Here is a 19,410-nt window from a genome sequence, read left to right as displayed (position 1 = left end):
CATATTATGTTCTATAGCCCTTTATGGAAGTTTGGTGAACAGCATGTGATGAATGTGGTCACAGCGTTGCTGCCAGACATTCAAAATGACCATCGTGCTTGGTGGAGAGCCATAGGTTTTTGAGGAGTCATGCTGGCTTTTCTCCTCGTAACGGCTCTTTGAAGGGGACAGTCACACACCCATAAGGTGTACTGTTATTCCATTTCATGAGGACAGGTCCATTAACACTTCTGAAATACAGCAATACATGTCCTGTCAACAGGTTTTAATAACACTGTTTGAATCCTCTCCACATACACTTCATCAGCTATGCCACTCATCGGGATAAGGTTGATGGGGGAATGGGAGTTAGTCGTCAAGGCTGACGGCTTCACAATAAAAGTGAGTGTCAATGTTATCACAAGAAAGGAGGAAATTACATACCTACGTTCCATTTTTAGAGGCAAATCTTTCCAGTGATAAAATGGCAACTAGAGTAATCATAAAAGTCAACCACAGAACAAGATGTTTGTACAGGATCTCCTCTCTGGTCTGTAAGAATACTTTGAGGACTCTAACAGGAGCACTCATCCAAGGTTACTTCAACTATGCATGCACCTCATGGTACCATAGCACCACAAAGGCCTTAAAAACAAGGCTCCAGACATCCCAAAACAAACTGGTAAGGCTACTTCTTGGCCTTACATCTACAACTAATTTAGTTCAGTTTAGCATAGTAGTGTATATTTGTCTGTCATTAAATGTTTCAATGAATTGAGTACAAAGGACCCCAATGGAAACAAGCCTTAGGCTTTCTTGGGTTTAAAACCCTCTTAGCAGATCTTGGATGGAACTGTGCTTTTTTTTGCAAACTGCTAATAAAGTATTCAATCAATCAATCAGTTGTATCTCCTGAGATGGCAACAGATTAGTCCCTAGTGTCAGACCTAGTCAAGAAGTCTTTGCTAACACTTTGGTGAAGGAGGTTGCTTATGTTAATACTGTATCTATATCTATATACTGTATACTGTATGTAGTACCCCTGATATTTAGTTTGTCACAGATCTACTGTCAAAAACCTGACCTTCTACAAATCTCATCGTTGTTATCCAAACTTATTTATGAGCGTGAGATAAAAGCATCTCTGGAGTTTAGTACCTATACTGTACACCGTTAGACAGCAGGGGGGGGGGGGGATTTCACATTGTTTTGCTTATTTATCATCGTCCTCCAGTAGGCATCTCTTGTGTCCCCATCTCTGCCACACACACACACACACACACACACACACACACACACACACACTTGACGGTTACGAGATCCGACTCCCCTAGTGCAAATTACTAAACAAACAAACGCCTGCGTCCCCATCGTTGACATGTAGTGTTGTCATCTGAATGAGGGGGAAAAATGTTTCTATGTTTCTAAGAAGAGCTTAAACAGCTGCATAATGATGAGGTGTTTGTTTGTCCCATAACAATGGTGGACGCATCATAAAACCATGGTCCTGCTTAGCTTACCTGTATTACTGAGCATGACTTTTATGGGCGATCAAATATAACCTGGAGTCAGCCCTTGAACTATGCTCATTAGTTTGACTGACTGGTGCCTGTTTCAAACACAATCCTAGTTTGAAATGGAGCACTTGCTGCTCATGTGTAGTGTGATAGCATGTTTGTTTTTGCACGTGTGTACTGTAGATGTGTGTGTGTGTGTGTGTGTGTGTGTGTGTGTGTGTGTGTGTGTGTGTGTGTGTGTGTGTGTGTGTGTGTGTGTGTGTGTGTGTGTGTGTGTGTGTGTGTGTGTGTGTGTGTGTGTGTGTGTGTGTGTGTGTGTGCGCGCGCTATATATACATGTACATTATCTGAGTGTATGAATGCACACATGACACTACACAAATAAATCATGACAAATCACTTGATATGACCCCCATATCCCCCATGTATTCAAAACTGGTCTGGTAATGACCTGCAGAATTTAAAGCTCTCATTTGTGCTAAACTAAATCAGGTGTTAAATCTTTCATACAGCTGTTTGGATTCTTCAACATATCCAGTTGAACATTGGGCAGTACTGGGCGTTGCCCCTAAAATGTTTAAAATGTTTTATGGCATTTAAAAAATGGCTTTGTAAATTGGATATCAAATCAAATCATCAAATCAAAGACAAATAATCTCTCGTCTAAACACTTCTGATACAAATTAGATTATTTTTATTACTACAAATGTGAAAAGTCTGGACTGGGCTTTTAAGGAAAGTGTTCCATAGAAGCTCACCCATTTATTTGTCATTACATTCTTAGTATTATATACTTTTAGCTTAGTTAGACTTTATCAATTCACAAATACAACCTATTAAAATATTACTTTTTAAGCATGGACAAGTACATAATATACCATTAATGTTCAGCATGTTTTTATTCAGAACATGCTATAGTTTCCAAGTTTTTAATCTCCCACTTCCTCCTTTGGCATACAATCTTTGTCCCTTTTATGTCTAGTACCTTACCTGATGCAGGATCTGTGATGAACCCAGTTTCATCTCATTGAAAATGTTCTGTGGTTTGTCATCTAAAACATTTCCATTGATGTAGAGTAGACCACCTATCTAGTTATCGACTGCTGCTTTAGCTTTGGCTCTATAGATCTTCTCAGCTTTTCTTTCAGCAAGGAATATCAGATCTAATTTAGCAAAAGCCCCACTGAAAAAGCCCCACTGAGACAGCATCTAAAATGTTAGATTAAATCAAAATATGAAATACAATATACTGTATTTTTTCTGAATACTATATTAGGTACCCTAACAATTTACATACCTTAAGTGCATTCATTATACATCTATAAACACGTCATGAATGTAAGATAACATGTTCATAACCTGGCTGATGCCCGCGAGTATAATGAAACATATGCACGCACGCGTGTGTGGGGCAACACACACTGTCAGTGTCATATTATACTTGTGTTGAAAACCCATCTTTGCATGTGCAACATTGTGCTTTTATTATCTTTTCGTGTTTTTAGCGGCGCTAGCCGCTCTATACCTGACTTTGTCCGTGTGCGTCAACGTTCTGATTGGTCAGGTGCGTCAACAAAGTGATTGGTCAAGCTTCACGTGACACATGGCTATAAACACATTATAAACACATATAGATGACAAAATGTATCAAAGGCGCCGCTACCTTCACACAGGGTGTGATTTTTACACTTTACACATGACGGCCACATCATTATGACTAGGAGAAGGTCATAACCATAAACAAACATGATACGGTCATATGTGATCGGCGAGGACGCAAGGAAGTGCAGTGCGCGCTGTCGGGTTGTTCAGATATGCGGTTGTCCATGATATGTCCATATATAGGCATATATGGATATCCAGTTGTCCAGAACTCCCGATCCAACCGATATGCCCATATATTGCTTGCCAATATATGGCCATATTCTGATGACATCAAGGATCATGATATTGTCGGGATGGGGAAATAAATAGCGTAGTTAATAATGTTTAGCAATTGGGAATTGGCACAACAACTAAATCGAGACAAAACTGAAAAAAGAAAAGTAGAAAAAAGATTAACTCACATAAGGACACTGCTGGCACAGACTATACAGTAGGAGCCTATGCCACATTATCCACACGACAGATGTGTAATATCCACCAATGATCACACAGCAAGAGGTGTGCCAGGAGAAGAAGATACTGAAACACTATTCTGTATACATCATGTACAGTATGTCACTTGTATGTAGCACTTGTTTGAAATCTGCAGCCTATTTAAGGCTATTTAAAGCATTTGAGAGAGCTGCTGGGAGCTGCAGACAGTGATGGTCAGCTGGCATGCCAAACTCAGTGTACCCTCACAGCTGTGACCTTCTGCGGGATAACCAAATAATCTGCCCTGACAGAGATTCCAGGTAATATTAAACGGTGGTCTCTCAAACTGTGTCAAGTACAGTATATGGCCTGGCACTTGCCACCTTCTATAGTGTGTGTGTACTTTTATTATTCAGTTCGCACGAAAAGATTGACAAGTCAGTGTGCAGTCAGTGGCACTCATTGTCTGCTGTTTAAGGTCTATACGTTCCCAATGGTATATCATGAACATACTCAGTGATTTACACTGCATATCAGACTGGGCATGCATAGGAAATGCCACGCAGTAAACACGGCTCTAAACGCAGCTCTAAAAATTAATGTGCACCATGGATCATCCGGTGAAGCCCAGTGCGAATGCTCCCTGTCATCCAGCCTGAGAATCTGTGTGAAACGACTCTCTCAGACCACTGTGATCGAATGCTTACTGTATGTAGCCTGATAGGTATGTTAGTTGCTGTTGTCGCTGTTGCACTGTGTCAGAGTGCTCACATCAATGTCACTACTACTGTCGATAGGTTGTACACCACCAGCGTCACCTAGACAAATACCTCACTTTTATGACAAATAAATAGTTACTTTGTTGATTTCATTGTGGCTTTAGTTGCTAAGCTCGTGAGCCAGTGCAGAAACAGGTTGTGATGTCTGATTTACAACGCGGGCGTGGTACATACAGGCATTCTAGTTCTTCAAAAGACTTAAAAGCTGATTTGTACAGGTCAGGTCAGACAACTGTTTCTTTTATATTGTCCTTTCCATTTGCTCTTTATTAGGTCATCTGTCATTATGGTATTCGCAGTTATTCTTTTCTGTTGCTTTCTGTTGTAGCACATTTGATAAGGACAGATAAATGTCACAAATGTCCTAGATTATATTTCAGAGTTTTATAGTGGGTTGTCTAGACCTATAATGACCAGAGAACATTATTAATATGACTCTGAGATTTCATTTGCTATTAGGCAAAATAGATGCACCTGTATCAGCAAGTTGAAGATGCACCTGGAGTTCACCTTGTTACATTTTGTTGTCAGCCTTTTGATACAGTGTGATTGGTAGGCTCTGTGTTTATAGCTAATAGGCCTGCCACCCAATATTTTCAAAAAAGTTAGGTGTGTGTGTGTGTGTGTGTGTGTGTGTGTGTGTGTGTGTGTGTGTGTGTGTGTGTGTGTGTGTGTGTGTGTGTGTGTGTGTGTGTGTGTGTGTGTGTGTGTGTGTGTGTGTGTGTGTGTGTGTGTATGCAGTAAATATATACTGTACACAAACACAATATCGCTATTTAATGGCAAATTAAGAATATGATGACCTCCCTATCCCCTTAATGCATCATGTCAAACCGTATGAAAGGGAACCCTTGTTTAAGTCCACTGAGGTAGGTATCGCCCTATGAAAGCATCCTCAAAGGCAAAACCCAGACAGTCTACAATATGAGGCACATGATTCTAAAGGCATACACAGATTATGTCCCATGAACAGTACTATTATTGGTTGAGTTAGCCTAAATATAGCACAAGCAGAAACAAACATTTGCTCCGGTGTAATACAAAGGTTCTGCGGGTTAAAGTGGTGTTACACCGCGGTGGCAACAGTTGACGCTTGAGTCAATTACTAACAGACACAGACAGAGAAGGCACGGTGAGACAAGCAACAGAAAGAGGAACCAGAGAGATTATTTAGGATTAGCACAGGAACCGAGGCCTCTGGCTCACTAATGAGACAGATTAGAATATAGATGAACAACAGATGATGATAATGGAAAGATCGGGTGATAGTGAAAGGATTCAAGTGCAAGATTTAGGGCTGGCACCATAGCTGAATGCTTAGGGCACATACCACATGGGCTCTAATGCCTGACTGCGAGTCCCAGGTTCGATTCACTCCCCTACTCTCTCTTTCTCTGTTTCCTGTGTCTCTACAGTGTAGAGACACAGGAAACAGAGAGAGACGTAGAGTCTACACTGTATACCTATCAAAAAAAGCCCCCCAAATTATTTATGTTTTTATATGAATTATATTTATTACATCCCATATACAGTTACACAAAAGTAAAATTATTTTTGTTTTGGCTCCTCGATATTGTAGCAACGAGACAAATTAGAAATGAAATAATAGACTGTAGTGTGAAAGGTTCGCCACACCAGAGATCCACACCATTTTGAATGACGTCTTTCCAGAATGTTATATTGTCATTGTGGATAGAAAACATTTATGTTAGCTATTGATCAGTTATTGAAAAGTAATGCTAATAGTTTTGCATGCATTTATTGGGAATTTAACCAGCGCGCTAGCTCATTTTGTGTGAGCATGTGTGTGTGTGTGTGTGTGTGTGTGTGTGTGTGTGTGTGTGTGTGTGTGTGTGTGTGTGTGTGTGTGTGTGTGTGTGTGTGTGTTTGTGTGTGTTTGTTTGTGTATGTGGGTGAGTGAGGGGTGTGGTGAAATGACCCCTTAGCTTACACAGCTGATCCAAAAAAGCCCTAATTATATATACAGTACATTGGGTCCAGGTGTAGAGATCTGTTACACCACGTCATACAATCAGCACTTCGGTAGCTCTTTTTCTCTACAGCCATTGCGGATGGTCCACAGCCCCCAAGCAGACATGCTTTCAAACCATAGATCTGTACCTTTGCTTTTACATTCTCCACCTCCACCATTTCAGGGCCCTATCAGCCTTTCATAAACCCTTTCTCTTTTCAGCTCCTTTCCACTCATCTCTTTTCATATTCCCGTCTCCCGGGCCATCTCCCACCCGTGGAGAGACTCATGTCACCCTGGCATTCCTTACGTTCCATGATAACCAGCCAAATTCCATGGAACACTTCCTCCGTTCTGTCCCTGCCTGCCTGTGGTCTCTGGGTCCCAGGGCAGACAACCCTCCCCTCTCCCTCAATCGTACTGTATACTCATTGCTCTTCTGATCCCCCTCGTACGTACGTACCCCCATCACTCCACCCCCTCCACACTATTGACTTATCCCTCCATGCCTGTGGCTCCCACTGCAGAGTGCCATTAGGACCAAGTGCTGTCTGCCGAGCTGTATCTCACACACACCGGATAGATCACACCCTCTCTCTCTCTCTCTCCCTCTCTCTCTCTCTCCCTCTCTCTCTCTCTCTCTCTCTCTCTCCTCTGCTTACCTGTGTAGGGAAGAGTATCCTGAGTTGGCCAGATCCTACACCCCACCAGTAGGAGAGTGGAGATAACCTTTTACAGAGAAAAGAAAAGAAAGACTCATCACATCTTTCAGAGATATGGGAGGAAAGGAGAAGAAGATTTTGGTTATTGCCAATGTACCCATGCATCAAGGGTAAGTCCTGTCTTTTTTGCCCTTGGCTTAGTACAGAAATGCTTCATAAGTGGCAAATGTGCTTCTGTACTGTAATTCTAAGCGCATACGTATCTGTATTTACACATTTTATAGACTCACTTGTGCTTGTTTTTTTTTTTTGTTTTTTTTTACAAATCTCCATTACTTTTTTGCAGACAATAAACAAAAAGACATTGTGGCAAGTAGTAAGGACAAAGAGGTCTGACATTTTCTGACAAAAAAACAACAATTATAACAAAACAACATAACACAACATGCTGTTTTAATTTTAATAGCTCAAAGGGCGTCAAATGTACCCTCTCATTAATGAGCATGTCTCATGAGAATAGTGGGGTTTTTGGTTATTCTTCAGAGATGCAAAGCAATGCATAATGGCCACGCTTAGAATTCTAACACCTCTTTTGTGATGGTGTCTGTTGCAACCCATGCAAGGTGCCAAATGTTAAGTTACTTGACACACAGATTTTTGCTGGCCTAATTTAAGGTCTCATTTGATTAAATACTGCTAGTCTTGCATCCAAATACACTGAATTTAAAGACACGATAGTGCAATTTGAATTGTTTAATTACGCTTTGATTCATTTGCTGAATCTGCAAATCCAATTCTCCAAACAAAATGTATGATTTCAGACCTTTCACTGTGTAGATAAACGATAGCTGTAACAACACAATATTCTTCATACATTTTTCTGTTGACGCACAGTTAAAGAGTAGCACATCTTTGGAGTGTTTTAAGCAAGCAACTCCAGCTGCTGTGGACTAAAATAAGGACTCTGCTTTGTTCTTGTTGGAATGGGAAAGTACATTGAGTGGAAGTTCTACAGTTACACTCTCCTGATTGCTGAGCTGTTGCCTCTATGAACGATGGGAAGGGCTGTCTATACTACTCATTACTCAATATGTCTGTAGGGTGCAAATGTACGTGTCCAAGCCAAGGGTGTTTGTGTTATGCATGTGCATGTGTGTTTATTTTTGTGCATGCACGTCTGTGTGCCTGACTTTATTTCTGGTATGGGTATAAATATGATAGAATTGCTTGATGCATGCATGTGTGCTTGGGGAAAATGTAATGATTTTCTGCAGATGCATGTATTCATACTTGACTGGTGGTAATCAATATATTCACCCAGAAGCATATGTTAACGACAATGCTCAATCGAATATAACTTAGACTTTAGGCAGAGGATTACATTTATGTAAACACATACAATCAGTTATGCATGTACGTATGTAAAAATGCATCTGTATTCAGTATGTGAGTGTGCATTGTCCTATTTCCCTCAGCAATAGTAGTTTGGGGGCATTTTGAAAGGCAATACCCTTGATCTAACTCTTTAGTCTTAGACACTCAACACACTGCCGGTGATACACAGCACAGCTTGACTTGACTGTGGCGAAGACCAATTACCATGCTTAATTTGAAACCTGCTGACTTGCAAAGCAGACGATGTTGTTGGGGAAGGCTTTCATGTCGTTTTTGCCTTCTTGTAAACAAGGCTGGTCTTTGAAGAGAACCAGCAATTAGCCAGGGGGTTCGTGTACTGTAGGTCTACACTTGATGCGCCACAGGGTGACTCAGTGACACCAGAAGTATTCTGCCTTTCAAAACATGCATAATGACAACACACCCACACGCACACGCAGAGGTGCCTCCCACATTCCTATGGTTTAGAATTTAATGGATGTTGCCGCGCGACAAGGCCCCAAGAGAGAACCCTGGCGTCCATATGAGACCTTGCCTCCTAGTTAGGATGAGCGACTGGACCCCCTGTCCGTGACGCACACTTGTATAAGGCCTGTAAAGCTGCCCTCCAATCCACTATGGTCCACTCTCCACTCCACTATGCTTTACATACCCCACTCTTGTTGCAAGAATGGGCAAAGCATAGTGGAGTTATTATGCCTCACTTATACTTAGTTGCATGATGCCAGTGTCTCGCATCAAAAATAGGTGATCTACAAGCTCACAACACATCGCAGCACCACAATGCTCAACCGAGTATAACTCAGGCTTTAGGCCGAGGATTACATGTAGACACATACAATACACCGGCATGCATGCACACATGCATACAGACAGACATGACAGACAGACAGACAGACAGACAGACAGACAGACAGACAGACAGACAGACAGACAGACAGACAGACAGACAGACAGACAGACAGAGACACACACACACACACACACACACACACACACACACACACACACACACACACACACACACACACACACACACACACACACACACACACACACACACACACACACACACACACACACACACACACACACACACACAGGCACAGGCACAAACACCACATAGAACAGACTCTGTGTCTCCTCTTCACCACTTAATGTAATGAGCGACAATAGCACACAACACTGACGATGGTTCTGTCAAATTAATCTATGAAGCCATCAAAGCAGCTGCATCACTTGGCAATCCATAGTCACTTAAAAGACTGAGAAATCATCTCATTTACAGATGGCTAAATCTGCTATTTTGTCTCAAAGAGAAGTCCAACGAGCTTCAGCCAGTTGTGTGTATTTGTCTATTTAACTGCTATTTTGGTCATTTTAGAATTCTTCAATCCCCCTCCCCCAATCAATTATTTTATTTCAATAAACAAATACAAATATTACTATGTTTAATTTGAATACAATAAATCAAATAAATCAGTATAAAAAGTATAACAATACAACAATAAAAATCTATATCATGTAGTGGGGGTCCCTGCTTCGTCTTTCTCTCAGCTAAGGTGTCCTTGTCCTGATAACTGAACAGTTTTACTTGGCCCACCAACTAACATTTTACTTGTGACAAAAGGTTTTCTCAGATTAAAAACAACACAGTTCATTTCATGCCTTGACTTTTGGACTCAAGGTTAATCCCAATTTCTTCTAATATCAAATATTGATATGACTATACTTTGTTTCATTGCTTAGTTTTTTACTTTCCAAAGCAGGTTATGGGGTTGTACAGTAGATCACAATTCTGAAACCCATAGAGCCTCCCGCAGGCTGTTCCAAAAGCTTGGACCATAAATTAAAGCTGCTTCTCCATGCCTTTTTGTTCTAGCCCTTAGACAGTTAAGAGACCAATGTCAGAGGATCTAAGGATTCTTCTGATAGTCAGTGATAGTCTATGAGTGCAAGTATGTTGTATTATACTGGTCCAAAGATTATAGTATTTTAACAGCTTTCGGTGCTTGGCAAAGAATCCTTTATTGTAAGTATTACAGTATGGTACATCCTGTAATACACAATGGAACCATTTCATGTCCCGGTGATCACTGGAAAGAACATAAAGATAAGGGTCACAGGGTGTAGCATTCATATTGTCTGTCTTAACACCTGTTTCTCTCTCTCTCTCTCTCTCTGTCTCTCTGACAGCCTCTAGAGTCCCAGCATATATACATACTCTTATTAGAATTGACCCAGTGGTATTGCTGGAATTTGGTTACCATCAAATACATTGAGAAGTAAACAAAAACATCCTGCTAGGGTTTCCTCCCATGAGCATTATTACCATAATACACACTTATCAAGCCGATAGGGCTCTCCATTCCTATGAGCCCCCAGACAACCAGTATAAATAGATGGGGGAGCTATTTGATGCCAGAGGGTAGGTTTGCATGGCCTGTCTTAATGGCAAAGTTTGCTATCATCACGGATCTCTTGTAGCACATTCGGCATTTAGGTAGGGGTTAAACGATGCTGCCGCCCCCCAACCCCCAACACACTCAACTCAATAACTTCTCTTTACACACACACACAGGCGCACCCCCCCCCCCCCCCCCCCCCCCCCCCCCACACACACACACACACACACACACGCACACACGCACGCACGCAGAGACATCACTGTCTTTGCTGTTGAGTTAGGAGCTACGCGACACTATCAGTTACAAAGAGGGATTATGGATGAAGGGGACAGATCAGATCCCCTGCTGTTTTATAGAGTGGGATTACCAAGGGCAGCCTGGCAAAGCACAAAAACCACAATCAACAGCATTGCTTGGGGAGTGAAGCATGGGCAGTGACATGCCTGATTTAAACTTTGTGGTATGACGGTGTCGTGCAGTGAAATGAACAGATGTACAAGGTCACAAGCGGAAGCGACGTGTTGTGAGGATGTAAATCGGTTATTTTCGCCGCAGGACACTGTCGTACAACGGAGCATAAATTAAGCAAAATACACACACACACACACACACACACACACACACACACACACACACACACACACACACACACACACACACGATGCACTTATGTAACGGATGACTAATGCAGACAACTGCAATGTTAACAACAAAATTACCACAATGGAAACAATCTAATTGTGTTGTACTGGCCCTCCGCCCAACAAGCATAATAAAACAGAGCCACAGCCACTCTATATCAATCTGTTCTTGGGTGATAGCTTGCCCCTTGACTTTTACTCCCTGTTTCTAGAATCGTAGGATGACTCAAAATAGTTCCTTTAAAGTGATTGACCCTTGCTCACCAAGCCTCTCAGGAGCAACAGGGTCTCCTGGGTTCTCTCCACATGACATTGTAAAAACACACCTGCTGGTTCTTCAAAGGTTCATGAAAACCAGCAGACTACACAGTCAAATCCCGAGTTGAATCAACATTCCATTATTTAACTGTGAGGGTGTGCACTTGATCAGGTTTTCTTTTCTTTTTTTTGTAGTTCTCCCAGACAATTATTGTGTAGTCAGTGTTAATTTATCTATTTGTAAACAAATGGGCCCTTACATTTGGTTACATGTGTACACTCTCTGAGTTAAATGAACACTGAGGATTTTACTGTGCCGTGTACTACTGTGATCCGATGTGGTTGACGGTTGATGTGGTTGGCAGGTACCGATCAGTGCTACACTTTGCTCCTACATTGCTGCTATTCCTGTTGGGAATACAATACATTACATGGGTACATTATCAAGAATCAAGAGGAATCAAAAGGTTTATTTGTCCCTGCACTCATGTTCTGCAAAGATTGTGCTAACATTATAAAAGATAAACAAGATGATGATGATAATAATGTTTTTTTTAAATAACATAGAGAGGGTAGAAACTAGGGTAGAAACAAAGAGCAGTAACAGGTGCATTTCTGGACAGTGTTTTGGTTTTAGCACTGAGGCTTGAAATCCTACCCTGCCAAAGAAAAGACCTTGATGCTGAAGAAAAGGCCTTGGCTGCATGTGGCAGGGCTCTGTATAAGAGAACAGACGATAGCAGGCTTTTATTTCACTTTTATTTCCAGTGCATGAAGATAACGACACTTAGCCAACACTCAGCTGCTCGCCATGTATATCAGTATAATTCCACAGTGTCATCACCACACATAAATAAGGAGGTAAAAGACATAGCAGAATGAAACGTCCTGTAATGACAAAATTCTGAGTATGTGCGTGTGGATGGATTTACGGGAATGGTCACACATCCGCGTCAGATGCAGGGTAGCCAATGCATGCCGAGACATCAGACAGGCAACTGCCAATGTTGGCTTGCAGATTGTGGGCAGTGCCAGTTTTCTTTTTTTTATCACACAAACTAATTTGACACTAGTTTGACTACACACCCTTGAGCATTGAGCTAATCGATGCACACAGGCTAAACTAGAAAAGTGCTCCTCGGAGCACAGGTCTCCGCCAGGTCAGGTAGGTTAATGTGGGCCAGCAATGTTTGGAATGTTTGGAGTCATTGCAAAAAAAAACGGCCTCCTGGTGGCGCTATAATAGGCCAATGTGAAAAGGCCTTTCACAGCAATTGGATGCTGGGTTCATGATTTTGAGGCATTTTGTTCAAAACGGACCACTCCTTCAAACTTTGGAAGCCAATCTGAGCCAATTAGGATAGAAAATGAAAAATCTGGCAGATCCGTCTTGAACACATGACTATAGAGATACTGTGTGATTTGTGTGATGTTTAGTCAAAGGAGTAGGAGTAATATTTAAAAACATTTTTTGCAAAAATATGCCTTCTGGTGGTGGTATAACAGGGCGATGTAAAGAGGTTCTGCTCTGGCATCCAGGGAGTGTGTGTGCACAGTTTCACGTCGATCGGGCCAAAGGTGCCGGAGATAAGCTGTAGTAATCGCTACTCAGTCTGGCCAGGGTCCTATTTGACTCGTATTTCAATTACGTAGGCAAGTCAGGAAGTGACTGGAGTTTTACATTGGATAATACTGGTCCCCCCCCCCCCCCCCAGAGATAGGAGGCTTCCCAGAATGTGAAGTGAAGTGAGAAAAAAAACGGCAAACGTCTCGGCCTGGCGGAGACAATCAGCCATCCACACACACATAATCAGCAAGAGCCTTTTGTCATTACAGGATGTTTCATCTGCTCTGTCTTTTACCTCCTTGTGTGTTGAATGGTGCTACAACTGTGGAATTAAACTGATATGCACAACGAGCAGCTGAGTGTTGGCTGAGTGTTGTTATTTTCATGCACTGGAAATAAAAGTGAAATAAAAACCTGCTATCTACTGTTCTCTCATGCCGTGCCCCGGCCGCATGGAGCCAAGGCCTTTTCTTCACCATCAGGGGCTAGGATTTCAAGCCTCAGTGCTAAAACCAAAACACTGTTCAGACTGAGATGCACCTGTTACTGCTCTTTAAATTATTTCTACCCTGTTAAGTTTAAAAAACAACAATCAATGTTGCTTCAAATCTTCCATCCATTTTATTCCCCAGTAGAATTCATGTCACGTTATTCCTGCATCGATAAACTCTAATGGATCACAGTGCATATCTTTCAAGCAAGTATTGATAAGTCAGGAGCCTCAGTGGGTGAGAGAACCATACACTCGCAGCCACAGCCACCTCCTCATGCTCTGGGATGGCATTCCATTCCTCAACCAGGACTCATGGCAGGTCAGCCACTGTGGTTACATTTGTTAGGCTACCTTAGCATGTATAGGTGACACATTGCTGTGGGATGGCATTCCATTCCTCAACCAGGATTCGTGGGAGGTCAGCCACTGTGGTTACATTTATTAGGCTACTCTAGCATGTACAGCATGACCGAGCTGTCAATCAGATGCCAATCGAGTCAATACTAACAGGAGAATACACTGTAACTATTTGCCACATTTCACTTGAGATGCCCCCACATACACACAATCATCTGTTCTGCTCATCCTTCAAATGCATGATCATTACGAATGGGACATGATTGTAAAGGAAAAGCTGATAGAATACGGTACATACTTCACTTGTCAGGGTGCTGAGTTAAGACATGATCATAAAGAAGAGCAGTCAAATGCTCCAAAGCATTTTAATGACAACATTTCAGGACAAACTCGACCTCAGTTTGACCTGACAAAGAGCCGCTTCAAAAATTCACAAACATTTATTGGAGTGTGTGAGTGTGTGAGTTCTATTGTCCTACATGGTTGTAAAGGGAAATGGACATGCCCAGAATAGGGACACTAGGGGAAAAGCTGTCATCAAAATGTCATTTTTAATTGCAGGTCGGAAAAGAAGACCCTCTGCACTGAGGCGATTCCTGGCTGGAAGAATAGACATATCCAGACATCAGGGGTGCCGCCGCCGCCACCGCAGATCCCCTTGTCCCCCATCGGTGAGAAGATGGAGGGCCTGAGGGCCATCCGTAACCGCAGCAACAGTCTCCGGCAGGGCCGGCTGGCGCTCTACCGCCACCTGGAGAAGGTGGAGACAATGCGCTGCTTCTGGGAGCTCAAACATGTGGAGCTGGAAGGTGGAAGCCAGCAGGTGCAGTACATGATCCTACTCCTCCTTCTCTCCTGGTTCACTTCATTAACCACTTTATATTGCCTGGGGTCTGTACTTCATGGCCCCTCCTTTTTTCCCCTCTACTCCAAATCTCTTTGGCAAAAATAGCCGATCTACTTCAAGCACACAAGTGTCGCAACATGAGCTTGTAGTTCAGCTCTTTTCGCCAAATGTTCTCCCCTTTTCGCCAATTGTTCTCCCTTTTTCGCCAAATGTTTGCTTATGACATGCCCAGAATAGGGATGCTAGGGTTTGTGTTTGTGTTTGAACTCAACGTAAAAAACGAAACAAAATGATGCTGTTGCAAAACTGTGTGCATGTGTGCGTGCGAGCGTGCGTGTGTACATGCGTGCGTGTGTTTGTGAATGCATGCAAGAGAGAATGAGTGGGTTTTTTGTTACGGTCCATTAGTTGTGTTGGATTCTACTCTCCTTACAAAGATACAGTGGCCTCTGATGGCCAGTCTCACTACATCCCACTATTTTAAATATCCACCTCAGCAATCCAACTTGCGTCTTTATAACTCCCGGTCTATTCTGGTTTCTGAATGCCTTTTGACAGAGTATGGCCAGTATACCCCAGCTAAGTGCATCATAGCCACTAGAGTGAGCTGTAGTTCTCTCTCTGTTTGAACACCCCTGCCCTCACACTCAAAGATTTACATACATACACCCACAAGATGGCATCACTGAGCAACAACTGCGCATTACAAAATTATTATTTTTGTAAATCATCATCACAGTTTGAAAATGTTTCCTCTCACAGTAGACTTCATTGATTCCTTTCCCCCCCCCTCCTTTTGTCCCTTTCAAATCCTGCTTAAAGCAATTCACAATTTCCAATTAAGGCTTTTTAGCTGACACTCTTAATCCAGAGTGATTTACCATAAGCAAGGTAACCTAACATCACCTAACGGTCAAAATAATTTGTCAACATTTTTTTAATATATATATATAGAAGTATGGCACTTAGAAGCCCTCTATTTTTCCATACTTATAGTGCAGGCAGGATGCTGGTATTTGTGTTTATGCTGTGTGTATATATTGTTTTTTCTTATTGAACTATAAATCAATGGACACCTTCCTTTTCTATTTATTCCACTGGTCAAGTGACCAGCAGGTACAGTATGGCTAGGGGACAGCTAGGGGACAGAATCCAGTGAGATAGTACTGTTGGGACCATGTGTAATCCAAGATCCTCACTGTCACTGCCACTCTCTTTCTGCACCGTCTCTCTCGTCTTCTATTCCTTCTCCTCTTCCTCTCACTTTAGGACCAATCTCTTGGGATCCAGCACCTCTTATCTTTTTCCTCTGTTAACCCTCTCTCTCATCACTCTGCCTCATAATAGTAGTAATAATAATAATAAACTTTATTTGTATAGCACCTTTCATGACATCAAATGCAGCCCAAAGTGCTTTACATCATCTCCACTCTCTGTCTCTCTCAAACTCACTATATTTTGTCCTCATGCTTCAGTTTTATTGATGTAATGAAATTAATTCATTAACCTTACTTCATTGACCAGTGTCCCCCAGTGGACTAAAGGTTACTTAGTCGCCACTTCTTTCCCTTCTACACCAGATCTCTTTGCTGAATATAGCCGACCGACAAGTACACAACGTGTCACATAGTGATGTGTTGTTGGCTTGTAGATCTGCTATCTATGGCGAATGATTTCACCGAATGTCCTATTATGACATGGCCAGGGAGACTAGGGTTCATGTGATAATTGTTTAACTCAATTTTGTATTATGATGATGATGATGATTATATCATTATTATCATCATCATCATTATCATTATTATTATTATTTTTATTATTACTATGCAACATGTGCCTATCTCTGAACCACAATTCCCACCGTCTTAATTGTAGCTCCAACCCTGCTCCTCTGCAGACTTTCTGTTCACGTGTAAGCAATTCCCAAGCCCGTTATTTTGGGGAGCACTCATTTTGGTATCGCTCAACGTCCTGCATCATGTGCAAGTTTTACAACAAATGCATGACTTTCTAAACCACTCGTGAAGTGCGCCCGATCCAGCCGCAAGGCCAGCGAGAACCTGCATGCGCCCAGCATCCAATGGCCTCTCGCATCGCCGAGTGTGCCGTCCGAGCTGGCAAGCCGCAGTGGACGGAATAGGTTATCACGTGAACCAAAACGAGCGCTCCCTCCGCATGGTAATAGCATACACACATTCTGCTCAGATTCCCAACAGGGATTCCTTCCCCGGAGGTTTCCTCCTGCTCCTCCTGCCTCTCGTACCTCGGCCTCTCCCCAGCTGTTGCTGCTTGTTAAATAGAGTGGGCATTGGACCACCACATTTAAAACAAATGGCACGTTAAAGAATCTTGAATTGGATTATATCCAGAGTGAATAGAACTGAAAGAAAAATATACATCAGTTTGTTTTAGTTTGAATAAATCTTCATTGCATTATGGTGGTTTGTGCCATTTTACAGTTTTTCGGGGTTGTAACGTTTGGGGTTGAAGCATTTCTATGATCCATTGGAATTGTAACAAAAAGTAATCAACAGATTTGAAGGTTGCCATTGCTTTGGGGTGTTTTGAGGAACTTGGTGATCCTGCCTATGCAAGTAGAATAGGACTGGTATATTGTAACTGTCAGGTGGAAACCTGTCCAAAACTGTTCATTTTCAGGCAATGGAAAAACGAACCTGTGTTTCAATGTATCCAGTGTAGTTACAGTATTACTTAGTTACTTACGTTTCTACAGCACCTGTGTGCAACACAGGTCCTCAGGACATTGCAGTTATGTGGACAGCACTGCAACTGATTAAGTCCCAATGTTATGTTGGGACAATTTTATGACTTGTTTAAAGCATCTCATAAAAATCTCCTATGTCGGGTGTTCTTGAGCTTCCCTCTCTAGGAAATTCTATACAGTAAAATCCTCCCACCCCCATGCACACGTGCACGTATAGGCATTTGTCAGGCAGTGGAATTGCTGTAGATGCAGATTCCTCAGAAAACAAAGGACGAAATAAAACAATCAACCTGCAGTACCTTGAAGACCCTGTCCCACATCTAGCTCCATAACTGCCCCAGCAACAGTATTTTCAACAAGTGAAACTCAATAAAGATTGTATTAATTAACAACCAATCAAAGCCTTTGAACAAAGAACTGTTGTACTTTTCATTTTACTCTGTTTTTAAATGCGAAAAGAAGTGCACTTCTACAGTCAATGTAAACAATTTGTTGGACTTCTTCTGTACTGTCCATCTCAAAGGAGGTGGTGACAAGTGGTGACAGGTGAGAATTCTGTGGCCTATCACATTTTAGAAAAAAAAACAAAGACAACAACAGCTGACTTACCTTAACCCTAACCCAACAGCTGACCTTAAAGCTATGCTTAAAAGTAGGCTAATTAGTAACTACTACTGGACCTGGAAATGTAATGGAGTCAAGCATAATATTTTGTCTTTCTAATCCAGTGAAGTAAAAGTCCTAAATTCTCAATAAAACAATCTCAAGTACAAATACTCAAAAAAGCTACTCAATTACATTACTCAAGTAAATGTACTCGAGTAGCTGTCCACTACTGAGTGTGGGCACCCCAAGAATCTTGTAAGCAGTCATTGTGAACCTCTGTTTCACAAAGTGTTCATGCTGGAATCTGCAGTGGTGGCGGCGTCCCACCGTCTGATGTAAATCATCAGCTCTGTCCAGTCAGAGAACAGTTTGCTTCAGAAAGAGCAAGCGACTGGAGAAGCTGTGCACTGCTTCCATGTTTTCTTTATTGAGCAATCGATGGGTTTAATTTTTGTGATCATTTGGCAAACAGTTTAATGACGTTCGATACAGTTGCAGAGAAAGTCTCTGGCTTTCTGTTTAGTTGTACAGCCACAGGTGTTCACGCACGTGCATGTGTGTGAGCGTATACACATACGCACGTGTCTAGTTGTATGTGTGCACTAGTGCATTTTTTAGGTACAGTGACTGCTAAAGTAGATATGCTTAGTGACCCCTGGACATATGCATAAAGTGCTGTGTCCGAAGTTAACGGATACCACTGCCAGGGTCTCTCTAACGCTGCCCCAGCACCAGAAGCAGCAGCCATCTGATTCTGCGTACAGTGACAGCACGCCTGTACACCCTACACCACCTGTCTCCTTCTTGTCTCGGAGACAGCATGTCCTTTCCTTTTAGGTCCCTTGGTTAGGGGGAGGGACGAGGCAGGGTGGGAGGTGAATGGGTGGCTGGGTGAATGGGAGGCCACACAGCAGCAGGACAGCCCAGTCCCCTCTCTCTGCTGTCCTGTTGCATTTCCCTCGTAAGTGCCTTGAGCCTCAGAGGCCGAGCTCTTTCATAATCAGCGCCCGCTGTCCTGCTCCATGTCAACAACTCGCTGCCCTCCAATCCGAGACTCGATCGCCACCGGCGACAGAAATAAGGCACAGCCCGTGTCAGGAGGAAGAGTAATAGGTGGAGGAAGAG

At 42.3% G+C, this 19,410-nt stretch overlaps 1 protein-coding gene across 1 annotated transcript in view; it reads left to right on the top strand.

Annotated features, from left to right (window-relative positions):
• mylk4b (myosin light chain kinase family, member 4b) overlaps positions 1-19,410 on the top strand; it is a gene marked incomplete at its 5' end in the record, with an annotated part of 54,436 nt that overhangs the window by 3,973 nt on the left and 31,053 nt on the right. The window contains 2 exons of the mRNA XM_084067892.1: positions 6,997-7,158; positions 14,669-14,930. Of these exons, the coding sequence (XP_083924018.1) occupies positions 7,103-7,158; positions 14,669-14,930 (318 nt within the window). The remainder of the gene's footprint in view (positions 1-6,996; positions 7,159-14,668; positions 14,931-19,410) is intronic.

The sequence above is a fragment of the Gymnoscopelus microlampas genome (genome assembly GCF_963454915.1).
Source record: "Gymnoscopelus microlampas genome assembly, chromosome: 9".
NCBI classification, from domain to species: domain Eukaryota; kingdom Metazoa; phylum Chordata; class Actinopteri; order Myctophiformes; family Myctophidae; genus Gymnoscopelus; species Gymnoscopelus microlampas.
This window is presented reverse-complemented; position numbering and strand designations above follow the sequence as displayed.